This window comes from Rhinolophus sinicus, chromosome 9, assembly GCF_057876585.1.
Source record: "Rhinolophus sinicus isolate RSI-liver-muscle chromosome 9, RSI-T2T, whole genome shotgun sequence".
NCBI lineage: Eukaryota > Metazoa > Chordata > Mammalia > Chiroptera > Rhinolophidae > Rhinolophus > Rhinolophus sinicus.
The window spans coordinates 25,354,792-25,378,710 of NC_142509.1; the positions used below are offsets into that span (position 1 = coordinate 25,354,792).

The following is a 23,919-nucleotide window of genomic DNA, read 5'->3' on the forward strand; positions in this document are numbered from 1 at the left end:
TCGAATCAAACTGTTTCCCTCTGGCTTATTCACAAGCTACATTACTAAGAATATAAGCGATCACTAAGAATCTGATTAATTACACTTCCTCCACGCCCAGCTTGAGCTGTAAAGCATATAAACACATTGGGGGTTGCACTTAACACATCACTGTCGTGCCACTTGGTATCACGAAGTGACGGTATGCCAAATGAGTAAGCAGGACTTACCAATTTTCTGATTGAAAATCTTGTCAAAGGTTATTTCATTTCTCTCCGCAAGATACTTCTGCATCACACTCCGGATACTAAAAGAGAAGAGTGACACATTTTCAACAATTACAGCCTGCGTCATGAGAACCATACCTACAAAGGAAAATAGATGGATGTCTTAGCTCAAAGGGTTTGACCAGAGACCCTCCACTGGCATCCAGGACTGCACGGATGGCCAGCTCGACTTTCAGCTGGGAACATCACAGCTCCAGCCATTATTATCTCCTGAGACCTACAGCCAACCTTACATGGAGAGATTCACCCACAAAAAAATAACTTGAACATCTGGGGAAAGTTCCCACTTGACACCACCACTTCCCAAAACATACACAACCGTGCATGCACACACAAGACAAATTCTGCTCAGTTTAATGAGCTTCTTTCTAAAACAAAAGTTAAAGTTCCTTGGATGTGTGATTAATATTTTAACAAATCAGATTTCTGCACACCAACAATAAACCACAAGAAAACGTAATTAGAAGAAAGATTTCCCTTACAATAAAATAAGAAACATCAAATGAGTCCATCTCATTTGAAATAAATCTTTCAAAATATGTACAGGAATTTCACAGGAAAAATTACAAATTGTACCGAGAGACATTAAAGAAGAACTTAATAAATGGAAAGATACACCACAGTTATGAACAGAAAGATTTAATATTGCAAAAATTCGAAGTCTCTCCAAATTTAGCTATAAAATCAATACAACTCCCATCAATATTCCAACAGGGTTTTTCATGGAACATAGAAACAGGAGCTCTTTATAAAATGTATACAAAACAACACAGACTCAGAAAAAAAAAAAAAAAAAAAACATTTCTGAAGAAAGAGAATAATGATAGTAGGACTTATTACGAGGTTAAAATAATTAAGACAAGATAAACAAAGTGATCAATGAAATGGAATAGAGAGCACATAAGCTGACCCACACATACATGGAACTTTGATATGTAACAGAAGTAGCTAGGCAGAAAAACCAGGAAAGGGGGGAACTAACTATTCAGTAAGTGAACCCCAAAAGTGATTATCCAAATGGAAAAAGTGGAAATTGAATCTCTATTATCCATTGATGAGCAACAATTTGGCATTACCCTTTTTTTAAAACTTTTTAAAACAAACTAATTGAGGTATAATTTATATACAATTAAATACATATTGAAGTGTATATTGTTAAATGAGTTTTTCACATATAACCACTAGATTATCAAATATTTCTATCACCCCAAAAGCTGCCCCTTTGCAGTTAATTTCCCCACGTTCTAGGATCCAGCCAACTATTGATCTCCTTTCTCTTAACACAGATTATTTGCTCCAGTTCTAGAATTTTATATAAATAAAATCATATGCTGTCTTTTGTGTCTGGAGCCTTTCACTTGGTATAAGCAAGTTTCATCCAGATTGTTGTGTGCACTAAGTATTCAGCTCTTTTTTCTACCATCAAGTATGTAGTATGTCATTGTATTCCACCATTTGTTTATGGATAATTCATCTATTGACAGACAAATGCGCTGTTTCCAGTTTGGGGCCACTATGAATAAAGCCACTTTAAATATTTGTGTAAGTCTTTTTATGGGCACATGTTTTCATTTTTCATGGGTAAATATCTAGAAGCGAAACTGTTGGCCATATGGGAAGTTCTATTTAACACCATGAGAAAGTGCTGAACTATATTCCAAACTGGCTGTAGAGTGTTACATTCCCAAACGATGGCTGGAGTTCCCATTTCTGAGACTTCGGTTGTCAGACTTTCCATAATAGTTTTAGCCACTCTGTTGGGTGGGTAGTGGTACCTTATGTTGATCTGCATTTGAATTTGCATTTCCCTAGTGAATAGTGATGTTAAGCATGATTGGACATGACTACTGGAATGTGTACATTTTCTTTTGTGAGGTGTGCTGTGAAATCTTTCGCCTTTCAACGGAGTTGTCTTATTACTCAGTTGTAAAATGTCTCTATATAGCCTGGAAACAAGTCCTAGTATGTCAGAACATGTGCTAATATTTTCTCCCAGGCTGAACTTTGTGTCTTCACGCTCTTCATGAAGTCCTCTGAAAAGCAGACGTATTTAGCTGATGAGTGCCAATTGATTGACCCTTTTCCTGGTGAACCATCCGTGATAAGAAATCTTTCACATCCCAAGGTCATGAAGATTTTAACCTATATTTTCCTTTAGAAATTTTAAAGTTTCAGCCTTTATGTTTAAGTCTAACATCCATTTCAGGTTAATTTTTGTGTATGATGCAAGGTAAGATGGAGGTTCCTTTTTTCCTTGTAATACCTAATTGTTCCAGTATCATTTGTTTAAAAAAAAAAACAACCAGCCTTTCTCCATTGAATTATTTTGGCATCTTTGTTGATTCAACACTAAACATGTGTAGGTCCCATTGCATTGATTTATATGTCTGTCCTTACATAAATATGGTATTGTCTTCATGGCTATAGGTTTATAGTAAGTCTTGAGATCAGGTGACTTAGTCTTCCAACCTCGTTTTATTGCTTTTGTCTCTGTTTCCTTGGCTATCCTAGGTTCTCTGCATTTCCATGCTAAGTTTTTAATGTTTCTGTTTTTTTATAAAGTACCTTTTATGTGCTAGGCAATATAATGTACACCGTGTGTGTGTGTGTGTGTGTGTGTGTGTGTGTGTGTGTGTGTGGTATATATATATACCACATAGATATAGATATAGATATATAATTTCTCATTTAATTCTCACAATAGCCTGTTCTATAGGTGTTATTTACATTTTACAGGTAAAAAATGGAGGCAAAAGGATTTTGAGTGAATGAGGGAGGGATGAAATTGACCAATGTATTTTTTAAATTATTTATTTATTTATTTTAGTTACAGCTGACATTCAATATTATTTTATATTAGTTTCGGGTGTACAGCATAGTGGTTAAACATTTACATAATTTATGCTGCGATCCTCCAGATTAGTCTAGTACCCACCTGGCATTATACAAAGTTGTTGCAACATTATTGTTTACATTCTCTATCCTGTACTTTACATTCCCATGACTATTTTGTAATTGTCAACCTGTATTTCTCATTCCCTTCATTTTTTTCACCCAGCTCCCCAGCCCCTCTCCCCTCTGGCAACCATCAGTTTGTTCTCTGTGAGTCTGTTTCTGTTTTGTTTGTTCATTCCTTGGAAGTTTTTACATCAACATGGAAATTTCTTTCCCAGAAAAAGCCTGCTGGGGCTTTGATTGGGACTGTGTTGAATCTATAAATTACTTTTGGGGGAATTAACCTCTTAATAATATCAAGAATACAATCCATAAATATGATATATTTCTCCATTTTTCTAGGTCTTCTTTAATTTATCAATATTTTATAGCTTTCAACATAAGTCTTGTCTTTTTTTTAATAATAGTTTTCTCTGGCTTGGGTAACGGAATAATATGGTTCATAAAATGAGATGGAAATTATTCCTTTCTTTTCCCTTTATTTTATAAAGTGTTGGTGTTAAGATAGTATTAATTCTTCCTTAAATGTTTGATAGAACTCATCAGTGAAGCCATCTGAGCCTAGAGTTTTCTTTGTGGGAAAGTTTTAAGTTACGAATTCCATTTCTTTCATAGATATAGGGCTATTCATATTTTCTATTTCTTCTTGTATAGTTTTGATAACTTTCATCATTTAAGGAATTTGTCCATTTCTTCTAAGTTATTGAATGGATCTCAAAATAATTATTCTGAGTAAAAGAAGCCAGATCAAAAGGAGAAAGGGGAGGGGGAATTGCAGTGTTTGGTTATAAAGAAGCAGGAGCAAACCTTGAGGGGATAACGCACGTGGTAAAATTAAAAATATCTATATTGGATTTATTTCCTGGTTCTTGGCACAGAGCTCCAAAAATGCTTGGAATTTCATGAATAATAGGAATGTCTTATTCATAAGGAGCCCTTTCCATCCATACCTGGATTTATGCTAGTGAAGTGACTCATGGGCCCCTAACTGCCTTTAAGATAAGGCTGGTTGCCAGAGGAACCAACCCTGTGAGAAGAGGGCTGGAACTTTCAGCCCCACCACTTGACTCCTGGAAGGTTAAACATTGAGTTCAATGACCAGTAGTCAATGATTCAACCAAGCATACCTATAAAATGAAACTTCGACTAAAAACTCTAGAACCATGAGGTTTGGAGAACTTCCATGCTGGTGAACCCATCCGTGTGCGGGGAAAGGGGTACTCCTGGATAGGGCATAGAAGCTCGCTGCTCCTTTCCTGCAGACCTGGCCCTACGTAACAACCATTTTTAAATTCCTGAGCTGTATCCTTTATAATAAAACAAGTCACTATCTCAAGTTCTATGAGTTGTTCTAGCGAAATAGCAAACCTAAGCGGAAGGTCATGGGGACCCCCAAATTTATAATCAGCCAGGCAGAATGCAGGTAGACTAAGGAGCCCATTGACAGCTGGCATCTGAAGTGGAGCGATCTTGTGAGATTGAGCCCTTAACCTGGCGGGGTTGTTAGTATCAGAATTGATACTCTGAGTTGTTAGTACCTGAATTCAATTGAATTATAGGACACCCAGTTGGTGTCAGAGAACTGAAAACTGTTGGAAAAGCACATACTGTATATGTTTATTATCTTAATTTTGATGATGGTTTCACAGGTGTAGCTAAAAGTTACCAAATTGTATACCTGAAATATGCAGTTTATTTTATGTTAATTATCCTTCAATCAAGCTGCTTTAATAAAAAAAAAAAAAGTTATACCACAAGGATGCAATCAGCAAAATCCTGGGATGTGGGAAACTACGCAACAAATGACCTGGTTTCTTTAACAAAAAATTTCAGGAGGGAAAATGATGGATGGGGATCCTATAGCTCAAAAAAGATTTATATGTAGTAACAATCAAGCATACCGTGTTTCCCAGAAAATAAGAGCTAGCCAGACAATCAGATCTAATGTGTCTTTTGGAGCAAAAATTAATGTAAGACCCAATGTTATTTTACCATAATATAAGACCGGGTCTTATATAATATAACATAACATAACATAACACCAGGTCTTATATTAATTTTTGCTCCAAAAGACGCATTACAGCTGACTGTCCGGCTAGGTCTTATTTTCCGGGAAACACGGTAAATATATGGACCATCTTTAAAACTCAATTCAAGTAGAAAAAATCTTGTAAAAACAAAAGAAATGTAAATTCAGATTGAATATTTTATGATATTAAATAAGTATCATTTTTTTAGCAGTAGCAATGTATTATGCTTATGTTCTAGTATTTTAAAAGAGTTCTTATCTTTTAGGAATACATACAGAAATATTTACAGATGAAATGATATATCATGTCTGGATATGCTTCAAAATAACGTAAAAGGAACTAGGAGGTACGGATGTAACAAAACTGGTAATGTGTGTATAAATGATAAAGCCGAGTGATGGGTGTATCAATTACATTATATTAGTCTCTCCCTCTGTATGTGTTTTAAATTTTCATTACAGAAAGTTTTTAAAAAATCAAATTCTAGCCCCCAGATTCCTGAACCATTACTTTACATACCCCCTCATCAAAATAAGGTATATACATACTATATATAAAACTACATATTTTGATTGGAAGCCTTATTTATTTATTTACTTAATACCAACTAGCTGCAGATAGATCAACCCAACCTATCATGATCTATTGAGGTCCTACTATACAAACTCAAGGGACGTATAATAAATATTGCATCATAATTTTTGAAGTTTTTCTACTACAAATGTGGTTGGAAGACTAGCCACCAGTTAGCTCCTCTCTAGCCAAAGAAGAGGTAAGCTAACTTATACTTCACCGCCTTACTAGTAGAGAAATTACCATATTTATAACATAGCTAGGTATCTCCCATTATGAAAAGCCTCTATATTCTATATGGCTTAATTGTTTTATGCTAATGTCCAAAATAAAATGCAATTCAACAAGTATTTCAAATAATATATAACGTCACCTTAAAAAGCTAGTGGTGCGTAAGATAATTGTGAAGCTCAAGCAAGATGCTGAGAGTGCTTTCTTAGAATTTAGAAGCACACGAGCTTTGTAGTGAGTTATCAGTACTGACCAGCAAGAAACTCAAAAGACAGATTTATTTTTTAAAGATGACTAAGCGGTCATACCAAGATTTAATTCCCCCAAAAGGAAATTGCTTTCTTTCATATGTAGTTACTAAACATTTTCCACTAACTATTCTTTAAACACCCAAAATAGAGCTACATTATCCAAAGTCACAATAAAAAAACTTTACCACTAGGTTCAAAGCCACAAACTCTGCCAGATAGCCTCTGAAGAGGTCTATAAAAGTATCTAGTACTTTTGTATGTACATACTAGACTTCTGTATGTACAATGTAATGTCAAGTCTTCTCAAGTTTCCTGGGTTTACCAGATCTTTGGCAGAAAAGTCCTGCAAATAATTTGCATAACATTAAGCAATTCAACATGAGACGATCTATATTCAGAAGCTCACAACCCAATTAAGCTAAACACGAATTCCTTTGTGGTTTTTTCTACAATATTTTGACAATCCACATCACGTTTTTAATGCTCTTTTCTTCGCAACATATTACTGATATTAAAGTGACATTAAGTATCCTTAAATTTCACTGGCCAAAAATAACCGTCATCATATATATACTAAAGTAATCCCCAAACAGATGCAGTTTTAAGGATGAACAGATTTATGGGTCATCACTTCACCTAATCAGAGCTATTAAAACTTCTTGATCTAAACCATCCCTTCAAATCAGTTACAATGATCATTTTAGAATCCATTCACCTTTCTATCAAAACACTTTTGTATCTGCAACAATACATAAGCAGCTTCATTCTACCGCTGTGCTGTTTGTGTGAAATTAGCACTAGGGAAAGGAGAAACTACAGGCAAGGAGAGTCCTTAGGAAAGCCTGGACCATTCTCCTGGTTTCCAAGAGCAATTTTTCATGTAATTATCATGAATTACAATTTTTCATGTAATAGCACCAAGGCTGATGGTTCGATCCCCGCATGCGCCACTGTGAGCTGCGCCCTCCTTTAAAAGAAATTAAAATAAAATATATTCTGCATCCTTTCTATGAGCCAGGCACTGTGTGTGACACTACGAGTACACAGTAAGCCCTATCCAGTCTCTGCCCTGAAGGAGCCCATGTCTACAGGGGTTGACAGCAGAGTAAACAGGAAACCCCAACACAATGTGACACATATGCTTCAACAAGGGCAATTAATTACAGTGGGCTACAGCCCCGTGCAATGTGGCAGAACTGCAGAAATTGAGGAGCCACGGGCAAGCGGAAATGAGAGAGAAAGCAAGGGGCCCACCCGTGAAGGCTCTTATAAGTCGTGCCAGCCTGCACCAAATACCTGAACGACATGGACAAAGGACAGGAGAATTTTTTTTTAAATACACAGAGCAAAATGACAGCCTACAAATAGTCTACACCTTTGGACTCACTTATTTCTAACTGAAGAATACCTAAATTACCACCCACGAGATTAATGTCCAGCTCGTCATGGCTTATAATAAGCAAACATTTCCTGTCCAACGACTGACAGATGACATTTTCTTTTTACAACTGGCGAAAATGCTGACTGGTTGGATGTAACTGCCATACTTCCTCACCCGCCTGGTGGAGCCAGGCCACCTGGCCCCCTTCTTCCCTAAGACAATGCAAACCAGTCTAGAACCTCAGTAAATGAGCACCAACGAGGCAAGTAGGTTTACAACCGAAAATATGCTCCATACGTGGTCATCCAGTGTAATTGCTCTATGACTTGCCTTTTAACTTGGTATATGATACCTTTGATCCCACGAGAACTTTTAATTGGTTCCGTACACTCCATTATGGTCTCCAGGTTTGGGGTTTGCTTGGAGAGCCCTTTATACTCCAGAATAATAAAATGTATGCTCTCACTTTTTTTCATTTTTGTTCTTTTGCAATTATCTCATTTAACACTCTGGAATTTATTTTTTTGTACAACGTGGAGGGATTGTGACTTTATTCGATGGCCAGTTTATCACACACCAACTTTCCCTCACAGACTTAAAACGCCCCCTTTATTCACAAACCAAATTCAAATTATATCTATGAATATAAACATATACACATGACTCTGCATACTGTGTCACTTATGTGTCTACGCGCTTGCCTGTACCAATACCACACTGTTTTAACTGCTAGGGCAATGTTTCATATTTGGTAAAAAGATCTCTATTGTTTTACTTTTTAAAAACTTTTGCCCATTTTTCTCTTCCAAATGAATGAGGATCAGCCTGTCAGATTCTTTAAAATTCTCATCTGGATCCTCATTGGGGTGGCCTTGGATTTATAGATTAATTTCAAGAGAACTGCCATCTTCCCAATGTTGAGTGCTTCTATTTAGAAATATCTCGTACTTCTCCACGTATCCAGGTTTTCTTTGACTTCTCTTAATAAAGTTTTATTTTTCTTCATACTGGTCTAGTTGCTAATTACTTAGCGAGCTCTGGCTTAGAGCAACACATTAGAAAACACTATTTTAAGGCACTTATTTTAAATGTTCTGACAAATTAATACTCAAATTTAAAAATAGACAGTTGTAAAATAATTTTAGTGAGAGAGACTAATATTGCAGTTTCATCAGGCATGGAAAGGATGCCTAATGAAACAGCATGGGTTATTCCTTTTTTCCTGCTAAATTTAAACATCAAAGCTATGACTTAATAGATATTCATGACTGTGTGAAGTTCAGTGAAGTCTTTTGTACTCGAAGTATAATAAATGGATATAATTTTCTAAAGTTTCATGTCTTACTATGCTTTCTCTTTTGTACAGCCTTCTTGCTGCTTTTTTTTTTTAACCTTCTATGAAAAGTCTTCAGAGCAAGAGGTTATAAATCTGTCTCCCCTACCTGGAAGTCAGGACTCTGGATGCAAATAAAAACTCGACCCACATCTTTGTAATCAGTGTTATGGAGCCCGTTTTTGAGTCATCGGATGCAGTTTCCAAAACACATCATCCTCCCTTCACTCTAAGATATTTGAGCTACAGTCCATTTTGCATCTGTGTACAAAGCTGTCATAGGAATTTATATCCTAAGTCACCAGGGCTCTTACACATGACATTGGGACAACTGAGGTTTTCATCAGCCCTGCAAGAATCTAGTTGTGTTGTGATCCTTACACCATCTACTCTATTGTTTTAAAAAATTATAAAAGTTTTCAAACATGCAGAAGAGTATAATATAGTGAACCCCCACAGCCGTCCTTCAACACCTCATAAGAGCTGTCAAGACTTTAGTCTGCTGCTTTTATCCCTGTCCCCCCTACTTTTCCTCCATTTTTTTAAAGAATTTTTAAAGCAAATCTCAGACCGCATGCCATTTTACTCTTACTATTTCCATTTGCATTTCTAAAAATTATGGACATTTTCTTTACATAAACACAATCCATTGCCACACCCCAACCCCACTCTGGAAATAATAACTCCTGAAGATGTAATACCCAGTTCCTATTCAAATTTCCATGATTCTCTCATTCTGTACAGTTGGTGGGTTCGAATCAGGATCTAATCAAGGTCACACATTCATTTGATTGTTATATTCCTTAGATCTGGTTTAATCTAGGGCCTCCCTCTCTCCCCACCACCCACTTTTTATCTTCACACAAGACTTACTAAGGAAACCAGGTCAGCAGTCCCAGAGGACGTCTCCCACTGTGGATTTACCGGTTTGCTTCCTCATTTGTTCCTCGATCTCCATATTTCCTATAAGCTGAAAGTGATGTCTAAAGACTTGATTCTACCCAAGTCTACCTTCTAAGGGCAAAACGATGACCTTGGTACTTCGCATTGCCTCACCCGAAGAGGCACAGTTATTGCTTCTTAGTGATGTGAAAATTACATAGAAAATTCAGTTGGTGATGGACCAATTTCTCCCCGTCAACATTTCATTTCATGGTTTCGTACACCAATCATCTTTGCCTATATCAATAGTTTTACTGGGTTGCAAAATGACTTTTCTAATTCCATCATTCCTTCCACATTCATTTGCTGCAATTCTTCTGTAAAGAAGGATTATCCTCCATCAACTAGGACTTTTGGGTTACCTTAAAATGTAGTTACCATAGGAAAGGCAAGATAATTTTTTTCACCTTTTTGATTACTGCTATTCAGAGACAGGGTCGGTGCCCTATTTCACTGTCAATGGTGATCACTAAGGAGTTTTGTTTTCCTCTGTTTGTTTGGGGATCTCTTTGATGAATAGCATGGGTATATTAGTTTCCTATTGCGGCTATTACATTTTACCAACTCGGTGGCTTAAAACATCAGAAATTTGTTATCTTACAGATGTAGGCCAGAGCTTGAAATGGGGCTCGCTGGCCTAAGATCCAAGTGTCAGCAGGGCTGCATTCCCAGGGGAGGCTTCAGGGGAGAATCCATCTCCTTACTCTTGCTGGCTTCTAGAAGACGCCCACATTTCTTGGCCCATGGCCCTCATTCCATCCTCAAAGGCAGGTCGACCAGGCCACTGGCAGGTTGGCTTCTCTTAGGCTGCACCACTGTGACACTGGACCTCCTGCCTTCCTTGCAATACACTGGACCAACCAAGTTAACCCAGAAGAATCTCTTTATCTTAAAGTCAGCACATTAACTGCCGTAATTCCATTTGCCACAAAACATATTCACAGGTTCTAGGGGATAGAATGTGCATATTTTAGGGGGCCATTACTCTGCCTACCACAAGGGTCTGAAAAGATTCAGAGTACTTGAATCAATTGCAGCCATATTCTTTTGATGCCCACCTTTGGCCATGGGACCCCTTCCTTCGGCCTCTGTATTTGTTAGGTACAGTACCCACTCCAACTCTTGGATGGCTCCTCTGCTTGCTGATGTAACAGAGAACAAAGGCTTATCTTGCCCAGCCACTGCCCACATCTGGAGTCAGGTGTGGTTGTTCAGGGTGCCCTCTGCGATGGGACCACAATTATTTCTCGGGCTTTTCCACGGTTAGAGCTGATAAATACAGAGTATAATTGAAAAGAAAAAATAAGTCATGAATTTAAAATGACTTTCCACTTAAAACAGGGTTTTCAACTGAGCTCCTGTCTTATACTCACGTACCTCTTCATTTGCAGCCAGAATCTTAATTCTTATTACCCAGCTGTAGCTAGATAGTATAGATCTGAAATAATTTTAAACCTAACAATAACATTAGGACTTCTGAATGCATCTGTATTTATCCTTAAAAATACAGAGGCAATTTGGCATCCTCTAGCGAAACTGAAAATGCCCATGTTTTACTTCCAGGGGTCTATGCCACAGAGAGACACACGCAGGCACAGATACCCAGGTAAGCACAGTCACCTTGACAGCGCTTGTGAGGATAAACACAGGGTTAGGGAAAGAACGGTTTTATGGCACATCCTGCAGCAATTCCAACGACTGAGCTCTATCTACACGTTACCAACAACGCAAAGCTGAAGACGTCACCGTTAGGTAAAGCGGGCAAGTTGTGAATGGGCTCATTAACGTGTTCCTGACACACAGAACTCCACTCCAGTATGATCTCAACCACCTTTCTGTGTAAAGGTTAAATACGCAGCCCATTTCATTAATTTTTCTATCCCAACTTAGGAGGGACCACTAACAACACTCTGAAGTTTAACATAAAAAAAATCCTTTAAGTACCTAGAGTAACTGACAAGTATGTTCAAGCCAAGTATACCCATTCACCTAGTGACAGGGAGAGGCAGGAATTTTAATTGTATTTTTTAAGGTAAGGGTGCGTGTGAAATTACAAAAAGATATTTGGGGTAAGAAAATAGTTAAGATCCATCCATGTTGTATGTGGTATATAAACCAAAAACAACAAAAGAACAAGACAAACAAATGAGAAACAGAAACTCATAGACACAGACAATAGTTTAGTGGTTGCCAGAGGGTAAGGGGCGCGGGGGGTGGGGGGTGGGAGATGAGGGTAAGGGGGATCAAATATATAGTGATGGAAGGAGAACTGACTCTGGGTGATGAACACACAATGGGATTTATAGATGATGTAATACAGAATTGTACACCTGAAATCTATGTAATTTTACTAACAATTGTCACCCCAATAAATTTAATAAAATAAAATTTAAAAAAAAAAAAAAAGAAAAGAAAATAGTAAGAACCCTTCACGGGTAGCTTTTCTCAATTTATAACACTGCCATCATTATCGGTAACTCTTATTATTGAACGTGAAATTGATGACATCTTATCTTTTAAGGAATTAGCCATATATTTATTACTAAGTCAATATCTCCCGTGAAATTACAGGTAAACCACTAGAGCCCCTAATCAGTTCCCTGTGGTGGTAACCCTTATTGAATGAAGACAACGCATTTTCAAACTGTGTTAGCAATGTCTGAAATTGACAGTGTTCCTCTACCCAAATCTAGAACCCTCTTCTCTAAGATGATTTGCATGGCAAGAGATAGTCTGTAGGTGTCTATTAAAATGCACAGAATTTGGACCGAGACTCAACTGTGCCCTCTACTATCAATGGGACCTTGGGCAATTAGCGTCTCTCCGAATCTGAACTTCCTCCTAAAATGGAGATGACTGAGTATCGTGGAGATGTTTCCAAGAATCCGAAAATAAGGAAAAAAGATTGTCCTCTGAGAATAAGAAGTTTAAATCAGCACGTAACACAAAGGGCAGAGAAATGTCAAAGGCTCCGGGGCTGGCTAGCCTTGGCTGTGGCTTCCGTGACTGTATTACCAAATCCAGTCCTGTCCACCAATAGAGGCCTGTCCACCAATGAGAACATGAAACATGGAAATACAGCAAGACCAGTCGTCACAGAAGCCACTCACTATCAGAGAATTCAAGTATTACGCATTTTAGCAGAAAGCCACCCCACGGAGAGATGATTTGGTCCCAGTTACTGGAGCTGACGAGCCAGAGGCCACACCCTTCAGACCCATCTGGTCACGGGCCTGTGTCAGCTGGGTCACCTTCTGAGGGCAGCTCTACTTCCCGGGGGGCAACCTGCAGGACAGAATGCTCTGGTCACGTGGACTGGGGGCATCTAGGCTCCTGGGAGAGTTTGTGTCGAGTGTAAAGTAGTAAATTTGACATTCTACTCATAGTATGGCTTTTCAGATAATCTACTACTGAGTTAGTGCATTTGGGGGCACGGGAGCCTCTAGCTTCATGGGTTCTCAAAAGGGTCTTTAACTTTAAAGTGAGAACGACCAGCCTCTAAGAAGATGGATGTGAATTTTACTATAAGTCACACAGAGAGGCTCAGTCCAGAGAGAAAATCTAGTTTCTGAGTCTGAAAGGCTGAGGGCCGCCCCCAGGACCACAGGAATGAGACTAGTGTCTAAGGAGAGAGCCAGTTTTTCCCCCAAACAGGCAAAACAGACCTCTGAACACCTCCACATGGACATGTGTGGAGTAATTTCTTTTTCCTTTTTAAATCTGTACCTGTTCCTGAGGAGAATTGGAAAAACTAAAATGCATCAATACATGTAAAACTATAGAGCACTATATACATACATATGTATATATATGCACACACACACACATATATATATCTATATATGTATGTATTAGTGGGGGTTTTTTGCTCTAAATTCAAACCCATTGCATAAGTATGACTATGTTATCAGATGTCACTGTGTCTAATAAGCTATATACACAGACACATCTAAACGTTAAGTCCAACGTGTTGATCTCCCATCATGACCATTTCATTTCAGTACTAATCCAAGTCATACCCCAGTTCTGGAAACAGGTTCCTAAGGGCAGGAGAGAGTCTGAACAGGGCAGAACCACTGAAGCGTTTCAAGAGCCTGGCTTTTCCTCTCTGTGCTGCTCTCAGACATTCAACCCCACAGAGTCAGGAGGTAACCATAAGCCACAGGCTTCACCTGAAACTCTAATCTCACATGAAGACACTTCTGCCATCCACCTCATTCAACTTTTCCAGGATGAAATGGCCAGAGAAAAATAAGCTTTCCTTATAGAGTAACAAGAATTTTTTTCTTTTTTAAAAACAATTTGAAACACCCATCCCCATAAAGCAGGTCACTTTATTTAAAAGAGAGAAACACAGAGATACTAGCTGGTTTTCCACATGGCATTAAAAGAAATCCCTCACCACAAAAACTCTGTTTTGTTTTGTGTTTGTTTTTTTTGCAGGGAGGGGGAGGTCACTGGCATAGTAGCCTCTCATTCATTACTTAGAAATTGCGACTGCGCAGAAAATAACTTTGCCACTAAAAATGAAACAAAAGGAAGCAAGTCGTAAATGGAAATCAACACAAAAACGTGACACTCGTTTGACTACTTCAATGTTGTCATGCATGACAAGAGTAAGTGCGTAATTCCTTTCCCAGTTAGGGCGTCATTACAATATAAGAAAAGAAATAGCAAATGTAGTTGATAAAAGTGAGACCCATTAAAGATGTGTATTAAAGTCCCATGATCTTACCCATTAGGGTTAGTTCCACTTCTGACTGGAGTATGACACACACCCCCCACGCCCACCGAACAACGAAAGCCTTATATTATTAAAAGACATACCTAAAATGTCATCACAGCCTTAGACACGGACAAGGCGAAATGAAAAGTCTGCAGCATTTAACAGCTGTGTGACACCTTCCCATATCACTTCTAGTTCATTTGTCACTTAAACCTGATCAAAAGCAATACAGATACAGAAAATTTAGAAAAAATAACCTGAAAATATAACCGGCATTATCTTTCTAGAGAAGACAATACAGAGCAACGGACTGACTGAATTACAGACAGCACAAATCCCCAGAGCACGTTATTCCGGCAAGTTGTGTTGCTAAAGATGAAGAGACTCGCTGCATTCCCTAGCTAACAGAGCTGTAAGTTTTTGAATACTATATGAAACACAAACCCTAAAATCCTCACAAGAAAACTGTTTCAGCACAGTTAAAGCTCGCTTTCTTCCTAAGATATTTTTACCCATAATTACCTAAGAATTATACGGTGCCCAGCACTTCTTAGCCCTCAGCGAATGGCAGATGTGCTCATCACACAAACGCGTCTGTAGCCCATGCCTAGCTTCCAGGTTCTCACAGGTGGAAACATTATTTCTTTAATCCAACGGCTGTAATGAATTTTAAATCATGTGAGGAATCAAAAAGTTTCTCCCTACAATGGAACTTTAGAGAGACTCAACCATACACTCGAAATAGGACTTAGGACTAGTTTTGCCGTCACTAAATTAATTATAGTAAATTTTACAGGTATCCTTTTAGTCTTCCTAAATTTTAATATTCTTACTTAGCAGGTAATGTTCAGGCTGAGGAGTGTAGCTTCCACAGAGCAGTGTGCAGGCTTCGGCATGACATGAGCCATGACTAAAGGAACTGGGGATGGCTTCCTAAAAAAGTCACTGCCGACAAGGATAGCTGCCTTCAAACATTTGAAGATCTCTCACTTTTGAGAGGGATTAAACTTGTTCTGCATGACCACGAAAGGAGAAGAGACTGGGGCGCGGAACGGTTAGAGGGTTTTCTAACACCACTGAGCTTCCAAAGATGCTCCTCAAAGGATGACCTGGCTGGGTGTTAGTTAGAGCGGGAAGTCACCCATCTAACGCATGACTGGATTCACTGGACGCCCTCCACCATCTTTTCAAACATGAGATTCTACAATGCTGGGTTAGTAATCAGCAATCTGTTAAAGTCTAAGGAAGACTAGCGTGAATCACCTTATGCTCAATGCGCTGAAGCCAACTGCTTTTAGTTTAGGACTTTGGGTTCATTTTACTGAAGCAAAGACCTCTAAAGGATGGGTCAGCTCTCCTAATTGCTTAGTTATAGATATTTAAGAGTAGCATGCTTGTGAACTTTCACATACTGAAGCCAACATAGCCCAGGGCCAGATGGATGAATAAATGGATGGATGGATGGAAGCATGGAAGGAAGGAAGGAAGGAAGGAAGGAAGGAAGGAAGGAAGGAAGGAAGGAAGGAACGAACGAAAAAAGAAATGGGGGGGAGGGAGGGAAGAAAGAATAAGAACCAAGTGAGGCACAATATGTAGAAGGTTCTAGACACATAGCCACAACAGAGCTAGAGGGGAAAAACTGAGAAGAAATCAGGAAATTCACCTGTTTATGGGTCTAAGGGTCAACATTTGCCCTTCGCTGCCCCATCAACAATTCAACTTTCCACAAGCCCAGCCTCGCGAACCTGCCACTCGAGAACATGGCACGAGGGTCTTCATGCATCACGGCCTTATACCTGCTACTATTTTGTACTTTCTAAAGGTATCACATCTTGTACTGCATATAATCCTAACAACTACCCGTGGTGTGATTAAAAGAAAACTCATCTTTTAACATTTCTTCCAATCATTTCCTCTTGAGTTATCTGTATTTGAAATTAGTGTTCTCTCCCGTTTATGAATATATTGCATGAATAAAAAATGCTCAAGAGACTGAGATTTTAACTGAGACATTTTAGGATCAGCAATGAATAGATATCATATTGTACAGATGGGGAAACTGAATACAGAGAATTTAAGTGACTTCCCGAGGACCCACAGCAAGTTGCCAGTGGCACCGGGTCCACATTTCCTGCTGCCTAATTTACAACTTGCTCTTTTATTCCAGTGTGGCATCATATAGCAGCAGGGAGGGCACAGGAAAAATGGGGGGCCAGCAATGACAGCTGGCCTTCAGGGTCACTAAGGACGTAGGTCTGGCCTGGCCACTTTCATATAATCACCTTTTCCTGCTCCTGAGACCCTGAGAGAAGGAAATGACAGCAAACAAGAACTCGGGCCAAAGGCTGGGTCAAGGGTGACTGTTCCAAACCACCAATCGCAAAAGACATGAACTGCAAAAATATCTCCACTGTTATCTCGGATGGGCTTTTCCTCGGATGGGCATATCACATCCCATATGGAAAGTACTCCAATGTGCTTGTACTCCACACTGAAGCTGAAGCCCAGATGACCCAAGAGAAGCACAATTTAGAAAAAAAAAAACATTTACAGGATATGAGGCGCCAAAGTACTTCTCCTGCGTTTTAGACTCCTGCAGCAATGAAAAAAGGCCCAGGGGTTCTAACTTCTTTTTAATCAATGATAAAAATAGAGACGAATAAAGAAGTGAAAACTAGTAGAAGCAGAGGCAGGTCCAGGACACCCAGCCTCATTAGCATGCAAATTACTTACCATACAAACGATTTAACAATAATAAAGTAAAAGCTGCCACGTTAATCATTTCCATTCCCCCCACTGCCGCTGTCCAGAGAAGGATAAGGCCAGACAAGTCCGTCACGCACACCGAATACATTTGCACCTGCAGGAGCCTTCAAACACATAGTGTTACCAACAAAGGCAGGTTATGTGAACGGAAAGTGATTTTTATTGCAAATAAAGCCAAAAACATTGTTTTGTCCTTTTACCTTTTTCCCAGAAATGCAGATTTCTGGGGGGAGGCGGGGTACACTGAGCTGCCCTTTTTTTCTAAATGGCAGAAATACTGTTTGGAGGTGGGCGGGGGCAGGCGGGTAAGGCGGTCTATTATACAATTTCTCATTAACAGCAGCAAGATTGCGCTTCTTGTTAAACAGAACAGGCATTTAACCCTCAAGCTCCTCATGGGAAATAAGGAACAAACTGCTTATTCACTTAGTCATAATTACTGTTTTTCGCAGGTCCCAGGAGAATAGCTGCTCTCCATCAGTCTCTAAAAACAGTCCTGACTTCAAATACCGTGCTAGCAGCAGATGGAGAGGATCACAAATGGTTTTTCCCCAAACCAGGAGGCATCACTATTTCATGCATTCGTTGCAAGATAAGGGGTGAGGGTGTTTATGATTCATTTTGGCAAAAAGAGGGCACAGTAAGATGTAAAGAACCTGGATGCAAGGAAACCTCAGCCAAGCTCAGCTGTCACCTGGGCAGAGTTCCTTCATCTCCCCGAGCACCTGCTCCCTCAGTAAAAGGGGGCTGATGGTACTTAAATGATAACACGGGAGAACAAATGCACTAATTCTGCAAACTGCCTGGCAGAGGCTACGCTCTCAATCCGTGGTAGTTATTACATGGCTACTTCATGGAAGTTCCAGTTCTTTCCCTCGTCAGAGCCGTGAGGACCCTACGTGTCCTGCTCTCTATGATTCTGCATGTCCAACTCTGCTGGCCATCCCCTGACTGATGAAGACCTAGGCTTCCCTTGTGCGAGCCTCAGCACCTAATCTGCAAGTTCCCATCCTTCTCCAAACAGATGGCTGGCAAAGCCAAAGTCCGCGTCTGAGGCGGTACTTTTTCAAGGGGCTGTCTCAAAGAACACACTGCATATAACAGGTGGGACAACCTCTACCTCTAAGAGATCTAAAGGGCTGGCGAGTCCCAGCACTGCACCGTGCTTTATTTGGGCAGATTCTCGATGCAAAATTGATTGCACTGCAACAGCTATTTTGAAGAACTGACAGCCACACGTAGCACTTACATCTTCACATCAACGGCACAAATTTACTTTCACCGAGAATGAAATGTAACGGAAAGGTCAGAACTAATTACATTTTGAATCCGTACCTTAGTGAAAAAGAAGCAAGAACACCACCACCATTGTACACACAGAAATACTCCCACCAACAATACAGAATACATACTTGCTTCCCGGAGGCTATTCTTTCTTTCAACATTGACTTTTCAGTTCAAAGTTAGGCTAAGGGCTCAGAGAGCACGGACCACAGAACCTTACAACCAAAACAGAGGAAAATAACGAAGTTTGGGAAATTACTGAAGAAATTCCATTTCCACGAAAGAAAATACTGAGCTACTTTTCGAGATCAATTATGAGTATATAGGTTCACAAACAGGAAGATGCAAGCTACCATATTATTAAGCTTATGATGGCTAGGTAGCACTTCAAAGGGAATAATTAACAAATTACCGTAAAATAATTAGCAAACATAATGTGTTCTCTGAATATAGGATAATAAAAGCCGTCTCAATGCTTGTCCACAGTTACATAGCCTCTTCCAGCAACTGCACTTAAAAGTAAACATCTTTCTTGATTCCTCTTTGTGTATTTCCCACTAGACGTAAGCCCCTTTAAGGAAGGCGCTTTGGTCAGGGTCATCACACCATCTCCATGCCTGGGGCTCAGAGAAACAGCTTTACAACCATGTGTAGAATTAACAGAATAAACGGTATCACACGTGTCCTTACGGGCTGGCTAAGTGCTTCCAGGAAGTGAAAAGACATCTTAAAAAATGTTGTTTTCAGAACTTCCTACCGTAGCATACGAACACTGTGAAAGGACACGCTTTGCAATCCATGATCCAAAATTCTCAGTGTCCACTAAGCAGAAATGACACTGCAGGGGAAAGATCAGTTTCGTGTTTCTCAACCTCTGTCAACCATGTGTTCAAGTCAAACGAATTTCATTCTGTTTGAAAAAGGCTGAAAGAGTAATGAGCCTAAAGTAAAATCCGTCTTGATCACGCCAGGCCTTACCTAAGATGTTGACTCTCTGTAGGCTTATGAATCAGAGCCTATTAAACGAAAGTATTTCTTTTCTAACATGGCATAAAACAACATGCACGCATGTCTGAATGCTCACATTTTTAACTGGGCCTGCACAGTGACTCCTTGGGTCAGTTTACTCTTCCCAACAGATCCCATTATCAGCTTCATTAGCTCAACAAATGGTTCAGCAAAGTAAAGCGGCTATATAATTTGAACAAATAGCCAGCTTTCACACGATTTACACTCATTCGTAAGTTAATTGAATAATGTGTCAACATAACAAAATTGTTCCCTCTTGCTGTCTCAGAGAAGTAACGTCTCCCCTGGGCAGAATGTTCCATTTTCTGAAATTCTCCCCTACCAGCAGGGGACTGCAGCCCCGGTGTTTCATTTAAATTAACTAGATATTGTTGAGTTCTGTTGCTTTTCTTTCGAAAATTGTGGAAAAGGCAAAGTAACTAAAATAAGGAAGCCCACAGAACACTATAGTGGCTTCAAATTATTAGCTGGAAAGAAAAAGTCACTAGTGATAGGCCAGTGACAAGGTTTATGCTTCTCATTTAGATACCAAAAATACAAATCTAAACCTCTTTTTCAAGAATACCAAGGACTGGTGATCTCTCCCAAGTGAAGCTGAAATAGAAACTCTCATTAGAAAACATCTGACCAGTAACCTTTACCAAAAGTGTGAAATCACACTCGTCTTTTTGAGTCACTATGCTGAGGCATTTTAAATGAAATTAACTTTCTTACCAAGTCTAGAAATCCCCTAACCTTCCATCCCCACCCCTCCAAAATAGAGCAGGTCGGCCACTAACTGCCATCCAGTGGTAGAAAAAAACTGCAAGATGTTTTTTACCTGATAATCTCAAGGTAACAGGATCTGAAAACAGCACAAGGAGTGGTTGTTCCTGTTAAATGGTCAAGTTACAAAACTAAAGCCAAAGCCTTTGAGATAAATACAAAACAAATCAGAATCCCTGGAGGAGGTTCCAAGGGCCTAATTCAAGAGTCTATTTTAAAAAATAGCAACAGAATAACAATTACTAAAGACCTATGTCCTAAAATTACTCTCCTGTTGATATTTCTAATTTCTAAAATGTTGTAAGAAACTTGCTCCCCGTCACTAATTCTACCTTAAAAGAAAAAAGCAGTACAAAAGAATACCACCGAAAACAAAGGCATTTATACAAGGAAATAAATACCCTAAGCACATAATATATTCTTAAGAGGGACACTAAAAAAGCAGAAGTCACATTAAGTTCGAAACATCAAGATAAAAAAAATGAACAGAAGTTCCTAATTTTAGTGATATTATATATCACACACACCCCCAAAAAACCTGCATGAGTTAAGATTTGTTGATTTTTATATATAGAAACTCTATATACTTGGGGCTCCCTACCCTTTAGGAAGAGTAGGAAAGGCAGGAGAAAAAGGAATTAAGCATTTTATATCACATTTAGAGCAATACAGTGTTGTTGTTTTTTTTACATGAAATTCAGGATTGATTTGAGGGTTCTTGTTTTACTTAGTTTGTCATTCGCCAGAAATTTTAAAAAGTGCTGATTTTTCAAGTAGCATCAAGCCTGTTAAAGTCTGGACCCAGAATGTCAGTTTCACATTACTCCAAAAGGTCTGTACTCTTCCCCAATTTTCAGTGCTTTGGCATTGCTTATCAAAAGCTCTCCCTGCAACCAACAAGATGCATGGGCTAAGAAGGGCCAGCAAGCCAAAAATATCTTGCAAGCATGTATTCATTTACACAATCTGGCTTTTCACAACAAGTAACTCAAAGGGGCTGATATTTTCCATATAGCAGGGCTTGGGCTCATAAATGGACTTGTAAAAAACAATCTGGTGATCACTTCGCATTAAAAGGAAGATTTTTTTTTTTCTTATATGAAGGTAACACTGAAGCAATCTTGGGTGTATAACGCTTGAAGGACAGACGCTTTCCAATGGAGAACTGATTTGGTGTAGATCCCAATATTTTACAAAATTGCATGGCTTCAAATTCACCATAAGGAAGACGCTTTTTTTTTTTTTTTAACCATCAATTCCACCAAGAGCTATTTTTTGGTCAAAGAACCACATTCACTGTACAATTCATGATAATGTTAATTAGGAAAGAAGCTAGGGGGGGAATCCAACCCTAATGCTTTGATGCACTATTAGAAACTCACTATTAATCTGGTGAACGATCTTTTCTGGGGTCGTACTAAGGATATGAACTAGTCTTTTACTAGCTCATCGATAAGAAATCATGTTCGAGATAAAATTACAACTTGGTGTGAACCTCACCAAGCCCCTTGCCAATTCCATGGGGCCCCTCTCTGGTCACTTAACCAACAAATTCCTATTTGGAATCACCCATTCAATGTGCTTTTTTTTGTCTTTTCAATGTGCGTTTTTAAGTGAAGCATATTTCAATCTTTTAACAAAGTGCCACCAATAGATCTGCAAGTTGAAGGAAGCAGCTCAGGTGACCACACATTCAGTCCCAAAAAGAAAACTGCGTAGGTCACAACCCACTCATTACCCGCCTGGGGACACAAAAAGGAAAGGAAAGGAGGGTAGGAAGCTGACTAGACTAGTGTACCTCCAGGGGAGTAAGCACTGAAAATTGCAGTTTAAGTACCTGGGACAAAAGGCAATACGCCTGCGCTCCCCAGCTAAGGAGCCCAGAGGGAGCTGAGAGGAGAGGATGCAGCTGGAAAGGGGGACGCAGGAACCAGGGAACGGACGGCCAGGGTGGAGTACAAGGGAATGACAGGCAGAAGGCAGAAGGGGACCCTAAGGATGGGGCTGGAGGGGACGATAGGTATGAGACAGGAGGGGTGACAGAGATGGGGCAAAAGGGGCAGGGATCGAACTGAACGGAGAGGCAGGGAGAGGGCACGACAGATCCACAGCAATAGTAGAACGGGGAGCAACGTAGGCATAAGGCTAGAAGGCTGGACAGGGACGGGACTGGACGGAGGCAGCGACGGGACAGAAGGGGGCGATAGGTATGGAGCTGCTCCAGCCAAGTCCCAACCACATCCTACCAGCCCCCTGCTGGGGCGCTCGCTGCGCGCAGAGCACTTTGCGGCGCTCTCTCCTCGCAGCAGCCCTCCGCTACCCCACTTCAGAGACAGGAACCGCGAGGCTGGCCCCACAGCGCCCGCTCCCCGAGGTCGCCGGCCGCGGGGCAGCAGCTGCGGAGCAGCCGACCCTCCCGGACGCAGGGGGTCGCTGGCGGCCGCGGGGGGCGGCGGCGCGGGGGGGCGGCGCGGGCCCGGGAAGCCGGTACCTGGGCTCCGGCAGGACGATCCTCTTGCTGGCGCGGGCGGCGGGGGTCGCCTTGCTCTTCTCCATCGCCATCAGGTAGCTGACATCGGCCAGAACGGCCTCTAGGTCCGCCATGTTGGCGAGCGGCGGCGGCGGCGGCGGCGGCGGCGGTGGTGGCTCCTCGGGACCCGGACGGGACGCGCTCCCGCCGCCGCCGCCCGCCGCGCCCCAACGTGGGGGGGCCGCCCCGGGGCAGCCCCCCCCGCGCGCTCCCGCGTGCGCGCGCCTCCCGCTCAGCGCCCCGCGCGCGCCGCAGACTCGCGCCCGCTGGGGTCAATGCGCGCCGCCCCGCCCCCCGCGCGCTCAGTTGGCGGCCCCGCGCACGCACCCCCGCTCCCACCCCTTCCGTGAGGGGTTGGCGGGCAGCGCGCGGCCAGCGGTCAGTGGTCCTCCGCGCTCGGACCGACCAGCCCGGTTCGCACACCCCTCGCCTCCAAACTGAGTTCCCTCGGGCACCGTCCCGCCCTCCCCTTAGGGTGGCCACGAGGGACTTCCTCTCCTCCTCCTCCCAACTTCCCGCCCCCAGCTCCCCGCGCTCTTATGCCCCCATTGCCCCCCAGCAAATCGGACTTGCGCGGGACCTGATACCCCCACCTAAGTGGCAGTGGGGAGGTCTTTGTGCCCTGGCATGGTAGTTCTCAAACCGGACAGTGTCAGTCAGCATTCCTCCAGGAGGTCTGGGGTGGTCCCAAGCAAAGCATGTACCCCACCTGTCCCCGCAGGTAATGCTGAACCCGTGATCCAGGCCACTCATGAACATCGCCCAGCTGGTCGGCCCCCAAACCCCCTTCTGACCCTGAACACCGCCCCCTCCCCCGCCCCCGAACTCAGCAAAGAGAAACCTAACAGCTGGAGAAA

General features: G+C 41.1%; 1 protein-coding gene across 4 annotated transcripts in view; it reads right to left on the minus strand.

Annotated features, from left to right (window-relative positions):
• GRK3 (G protein-coupled receptor kinase 3) overlaps positions 1 to 23,232 on the minus strand; it is a 118,130-nt gene extending 94,898 nt beyond the window's left edge. Inside the window, exons 1-2 of one of the 4 annotated variants that reach the window (XM_074321795.2) lie at positions 23,024 to 23,232; positions 210 to 286 (exon numbers count right to left, since the gene is read on the minus strand). In XM_074321795.2, coding sequence (XP_074177896.1) covers positions 210 to 286; positions 23,024 to 23,136 — 190 coding nt within the window. In that variant the 5' untranslated portion in view covers positions 23,137 to 23,232. Of the gene's footprint in view, positions 1 to 209; positions 287 to 11,020; positions 11,041 to 14,789; positions 14,897 to 23,023 lie in introns of those variants that run through there. The other 3 variants (XM_074321797.2, XM_074321796.2, XM_088800963.1) reach the window with 3 other exon arrangements.
• Between the last annotated feature and the right edge of the window lie 687 nt (positions 23,233 to 23,919).